Below are 6,591 nucleotides of genomic sequence, written 5' to 3'. Positions count from 1 at the left end.
GGCTGATCATTTTTAATTTGACATCAAATTCGAAGTGAGGAAATGCGTCAGGCGATGAAACGCTTTACAACACTGTCAAGTGCTGCCAGATTGACAAGTAAATTTTCAATTATTTACCATGATTACGCAATCCGCACCACCACACTTGCCCATTATATTTTTGAGCTACTAAAATTAGACTATACAAATGTTTTGTAAAATTAATTACAGATTAATAGCAATGGTGTTTCTTTTGGAACAGATGGCAGCGCTGTCATTCTGATCAACCGTTCAGTGTGACCATTCATTATTTTTTTAACGTGTTATCAATAAATTGGAACTAGTATATTTCTTCGAAGTAAAAAGGTATATTTTTAAAATCAAGTGATCACGCTGCAGCCGCCCACAATGAGGCGCAGTATACATATGTATGTATGCGACGTGACAAGTGACATACCCGCACATGCACACAAACGACAAGCAAGAGTAGAGAGAGGAGAATGGTGAACGGAGAACAAACGGCGCCACATTCATTCTCACTCTCTACGCAAATATTGTGTTTGTTCTTGGTGCGTGCGTGTTCTTTGTTGCTATTTTCGCGTAGCTTCTTCTATAACAGTTTTTAATGCTGTTTTAAATTCCCTTTAAATCTGGTTTCGCGTGCCTAGTAGTTGCTGCGTTCTTAGCATTCCCTCATTCTCCTTCCTCTGGTCGACTAGCGTTGGCGTTCAGTTTTTGCCCACTTCGATTTCAGTCGCCCATTGCTCGCAATCGTCTCTGGTACGTACTGTGTTTTCGCCTCGTCTAGCCAGCCAAGCTAGTGTGTGTGTGTGTGTGTCTGTGAATGTGTATTTTGCCAGTGGGTTCAATCAACCCACTTTGAGCGGCAGGCCCCCGCTCAAAAATAATGCAAAGTATGTTAAATACAGCTAAACAAAATCAATGCTAAGAAAGCACGCGCGCTTTATGCAATTTTGACATGTTTGAGCCAAAAAAAGAAAAAAAATATAAAAATTTTTTGTTTGATTTTTGCAAAAACAAATACGTAACAACGACAGCGGCGTTGCTGCTGTATATGTGTATATTAATGCGCATATGTGTGCATATGCGTGTGTGTGTGTAAGCATACCAGCTGAGCGTGCCAAAGAAACAGAGAGAGCAGAGAGTGCGAGTGATAACTGCATTACCGCTCTCTATGTGTGTGGGGAACTTGTTGCTGTCATCGCAACGCCTCACGACTCGCGACCGTTACAGACAGAAGCCGTAGTTGAGTTCAAGTGACGACGTCGCCAACTGAGAACGACAAAAACAAAAGCCAAAGCAAAACAAAAGTAATATTCCGTTTGATTGATATAAATGAGTACATGCAGCCCCAAATGGAAAAATCACTTTAATGTGCAAGTGTTGCCGTTTCGATTTTAATTGGCGCGCGCAGCTACAATAAAAAAAGCACAACAAAACTCAACAAAATACAGTGCCCGTAAGCCGCTTAACGAAGTGCAATAGTAAAATAAAAATTCAAAAAAGCCAAAGCAAAACAAAGAAATAGTAATAATAAGTGGTGGAAGGAGGAGGTGGTGTTGAAGCGTGTAAAATACAATTTGAGTGCCAAACTTCAGCTTTCAATTAACAATACGAACCATGAAAAAACACAAAATAGTAGTATAAGGAAATCAACAAGTGTGTGACGTTTGCTTTATATATTCATTCGTCTGGTCTGCTTCGCTTTCATTCATGCGGTCAACTAGAGTCAACAGCCATAACAGCAGCAAATGTGTGCCTGATAAAAAGCAAAAGCAAAAACAAAAGTAACTGCAGCCACTACGACAAAAACAACAACCAACAGCGTTCAGCTGCCCAGAGAGCTTTTATAGTAAGTTTCCATGTTAATACTGCACATGCACTTTACAATTGCACATACATATAATACACATGTGTATGTGTCTGTATGTGTATACAAACTTCTCACTCAGCCTTTTTGCCTATTTGCTAAACATTTTTGTTGTGCAAGCTTTTAGTCATACTTAGTATATTTACTGCTATTCAACCATGGACACGTGTGTCGCGTGTCAACAGGGCATTTTGCATATCAAGAAGCTTTTACGGGAACCTGTCTACCAACAACAAGCGCAGGGTGAAGGCTAGGAAGAAAGGGCAAGCATTAATAGGTGACTGTGACAAAAGCTCCAAGCTATAAAATGTTGTCAAGTTGTGATTGATCTCGTTAAAACAGCTTTTACTGCAATGCGAAGCAGATGGGGAGCAATGATGAGATTCTTTTAATTGCAGTAGTCATTTGTTTTCAAGACATCTTCATTAAAATTCAGAGATATCTATTGATTTGAACTGCCAAGCAATGATTATTTAGTTTATTATTATTTTCGTATTACGGCACTAGAAAAGTTAACAAAAAATATTTTTTCACCGTTTTTAATTCCTACAGCCTTCTTGTATAAATCTATTAACACTGTCCGATAGCTATGATTTTGTAATCATAACAATAATTCTCAGCAATAATTACAAATCGTAAAAACGTTCAGTTATGGCAATTAAACAAGAAATTTACCGAAGATATTATATTTTGTTATTAAGGTAATTGAATAATTAAAAAAAAAACAAAAATTGTTAGTAAAAGTTGCTTCTTACAACCTTTGCATAATCTATAGTTAAATAATCATAACTTCATAATTACAAAAAGAAAAGAAGTTCAATTATAAAAATGGAAATAAAATTTAAGATATGTACTTATAGAACTTATAGACTATTATCTAAAAAATAATTTTAAATATACTAAATTACTTTCTATCAGTGTAAATGATAAATAAAAAGGATAGCTATGAATTTCAATTCGTCAATTTGAAAATGACAATTACTTTGAATTTAACTTCAGATTCTTAGCAGTAATTACAAATCGTAAAGGTGTTCGGTTATGGTCAAATATAATTTGAACAGTTATTGAAAATTTCCCAAGTTAAAATTAGAAAAATTCACCAACTTACTTTTGCAATTATCCGATTCTGATTCGCTTAAACGAAATTCAATATGTGCTCTCGCGACCCAGCCTCTAACCAGCTTATTGATTACAAGAACAAAGATGCTGAAGCGCAAAAGGTGGCAACCACCGCGACAGGCATACCAATTGGAGTCAAGGATGCCATTCAAACTGTGGGACCACGTGGCCCAGCATTGCTTCAGGATTTCGTATTCCTGGACGAAATGGCGCACTTCGATGCCGAAAGAATACCCGAGCGTGTGGCGTATGCGAAGGGCGCTGGAGCGTTTGGCTACTTTGAGTGCACTCATGATATAACCAAATTTTGTGCTGCGTCCATCTTTGATCGCGTCAAGAAACGCACTGCGATTGCAATGCGATTCTCCGTGGCTTGCGGGGAGAACGGATCGGCGGATACGGTGCGTGAACAGCGGGGATTCGCCGTCAAATTCTACTCGGAGGAGGGCATCTGGGACATGGTGGGCTGCAATATGCCAGTGTTTTATATACGCGATCCATCGTTATTCCCCAGCTTGGTGCATGCCCAGAAACGCAATCCGCAGACACATTTGCGAGACGCAGACATGTTCTGGGATTTTATGACTTTGCGGCCGGAGACATTGCACGCACTCCTCATGTATTTCAGTGATCGTGGCACTCCAGATGGTTATCGTCACATGAACGGGTATGGCGCACATACCTATCGGATGGTGAATCCCAGCGGCGAAACATTCTATGTAAAGTTTCATTTTAAAACCGATCAGGGTATTAAGAATTTGGATGCACGACGTTGCACTGAACTCTGCTCCCATGATCCCGACTATGCCATACGTGATCTCTACAATGCCATCAAGAAGGCCAACTACCCGAGTTGGAGCATGTTCATACAGGTTATGCTCAATGAGGAGGCCAAGAAGTGCAAGTTCAATCCATTCGATGTGACCAAGGTGTGGTGCCAAAAGGACTATCCCCTGTTGCCTGTTGGCAAACTGGTATTGGATCGCAATCCTACCAATTATTTTACTGAAGTCGAACAGCTTGCCTTTAGTCCGGCTAATTTTGTGCCCGGCATCGAACCCTCTCCCGACAAGATGCTGCAGGGTCGTCTTTTCGCATATGGTGACACACAACGCTATCGTCTGGGCACCAACTACAATCAGATACCCGTCAATTGTCCGTATCGCGTGCATGTGCGAAACTTCCAACGGGACGGTGCCATGACTGTCAGCGACAATCAGGAAGGTGCTCCCAACTACTTCCCGAACTCATTCTGTGGTCCCAAGGAGAGTCCTCGAGCTCTGGCCCTGCAGACTTGCTGCCCCATTTCCGGCGATGTCTATCGTTATATGAGTGGTGACACAGAGGATAATTACAGTCAGGCCACCGATTTCTGGACTTACACTCTTGATAATTGTGGTCGCAAGCGACTCATTCGGAACATATCGGAGCATTTGTCCGAGGCGAGTCAATTCCTTCAGGAACGCGCGGTCAAGCTTTTTACCATGGTACACGCTGACTTCGGACGCCTTATGACTGAGGCCCTAAACACGGCCAAAATATCCAAGTTCTAGTGTCTGCAATCGTCTTTTGAAATTAGTCATAATATTACAAATTTTAAAGTAGATAATAAAATGGAGTCTACAAGTTTCTAGTATTGTCAGCAAACATTTATTTAATTATTAACATATTTAATTCTCTTCAACATTCTATAGGAATATATAAAGAACACTATGCCGTCGCTCTTAACATTTTCCAAAAAAATTCGTGTTAATTTTTTAACTAGTTCATAGTTGGTACTATTATTTCGTGAAGTCAAAACTAACAAAAAACTAAGTGTTAAATTTATGATTGAGAAAGCTATGAAAGAGAATGTTCATTTTCAAACAAAAAATTAACCAAATTATTACATCAAAAGTTATACATATTTAGTATTACGGTATACCATAACATTCAAAATGACATTCAAGTCCTTGAATAACTTCTGACTTCTACCAATTATATACAATAAATACTTTAAGAAGTCCCCTTCAGCCTCTTTTTGCTAGACTTCTCCAATATTGTAAAACAAATTTTTTATGGCTTTTTATTTTTTAAAAATTTCCTATTTAGTTCATCCATATCCCACATTTATATAAACATTACTACAATACGAATATATTGCTGATCTGCATTACAAATTTATTAAATGCACAATGCACGGCAATATTTTGCGTTTATTTAAAATGGGCAGCGTATATCTCACAGTCGAGCACACTCGACTGTCGCTTTCTTACGTGTTCCTTTAAATATTGCCAAGCCTTTGAATTTAAAATTGTGAATAAATTTTAAATTTATTTTATCACTGAGTCCAGATATGAATGCCAGGTATCTGAAAGTCAATGGCTTCTAGCGTATTTGCGAACGAGAATTGACGCATGAGACTCACGTTTTACTCATGATTAGAAAGCATAAAATAGCGATGAGCCCCCCTCGTTTAGATATTTACTCGTAGCTCCACGTAGTACTTCAATAAGCTTTATCGAACTATTATGGCTAAGAAATAATAAACGTCTGATAACAATCACGAATTTTGTTTCCCGCCTTATCACAATGCACAGTGGGCGATTTGGTCCCGCTAGCGGCATTTAATTAAAAACTTCTAAACTAAAATAGATATCTTCAGTCGGTTTTTTTCACTGATCAGAAAAAAATCATAGAATTTTTTAAGTTAAAAAATTTTTTTTTTAAATTTTTTTTTAAATTTTTTTTTTTAATTTAAAAAAAATTTTTTTTTTAATTTAAAATTTTGTTTTATTTTTATTTTATTTGAACTTCAATTAACATATTTCATATATAAACTTTATCTAAAAAATGATGGGATGATGGAAAAAAATGGGATGACTTCTGAGTGCAATACTAAAAAAAGATCCCTTTTTGGTACTAACACTGTGTCTAAAAAGTACCATAGTTTCAAGGCTAGCAGATAATAGCAGTTGATATTACACATTTTTGGACGCCACTGATTCACACTTTCGGCTAATAAAGGAGTTAGACTGGACTTAGTTGAACAAATTAAGTTCTACTCCACGAAAGACAGGTGTACGCTAATCCGGGCTAGTTGTTAATACACTGAATTACCACTACGTTTTATGAGCTACACATTTATAGACCGGTCACAAACATTGATTTTTTTGAAAATACATACCTTGAATATTATAAAAAACCAAACTTCTAACAAATTCACCAAAAATTATAAATTTCCGAGGAACTCAAATTCCATGCGCGCAAAGAGAAAAAATTGTGTAAAGCTCTTTGCGAAATCATATGGTGTGTTTGACCGATCACAGCTAATGATCAGCTGATCGTAGAGCTTTCAAAAAGCTTTTAAAAATCTAATCAAAGCATCTGCTATCGATATGTGAAAAAATATTAACGGATTTTTAAATTTGAAAATTTGAATTAAATGCCGCTAGCGGGACCAAATCGCCCACTGTGCAATGGTGCGAATTTTTTTATTTTATTGTTTGTTGTTGTCGCGTTACTGCAGATAGAAACATAAAGAAAGCTTTTCAGTGGGGCCTCATAGTCGCATATTGGTCGTTTATCTGGTCGGGACAGTCAATAAAGCTTCAAAGATTATT

At 37.6% G+C, this 6,591-nt stretch overlaps 1 protein-coding gene across 1 annotated transcript; it reads left to right on the top strand.

The window, feature by feature from the left end:
* Positions 1–2,874: 2,874 nt before the first annotated feature.
* LOC117563341 (catalase) lies at positions 2,875–4,636 on the top strand. The gene has a single exon (XM_034241618.2). The coding sequence runs from the start codon at positions 3,022–3,024 to the stop codon at positions 4,540–4,542; it is 1,521 nt and encodes a 506-aa protein (XP_034097509.2). The 5' UTR covers positions 2,875–3,021; the 3' UTR covers positions 4,543–4,636.
* The last annotated feature ends 1,955 nt before the right edge of the window (positions 4,637–6,591 follow it).

The sequence above is a fragment of the Drosophila albomicans genome, chromosome 2L (assembly GCF_009650485.2).
Source record: "Drosophila albomicans strain 15112-1751.03 chromosome 2L, ASM965048v2, whole genome shotgun sequence".
NCBI classification, from domain to species: Eukaryota; Metazoa; Arthropoda; class Insecta; order Diptera; family Drosophilidae; genus Drosophila; species Drosophila albomicans.
Note: the sequence above shows the minus strand (reverse complement) of the source record. Positions and strands in the feature narration are given on the sequence as shown.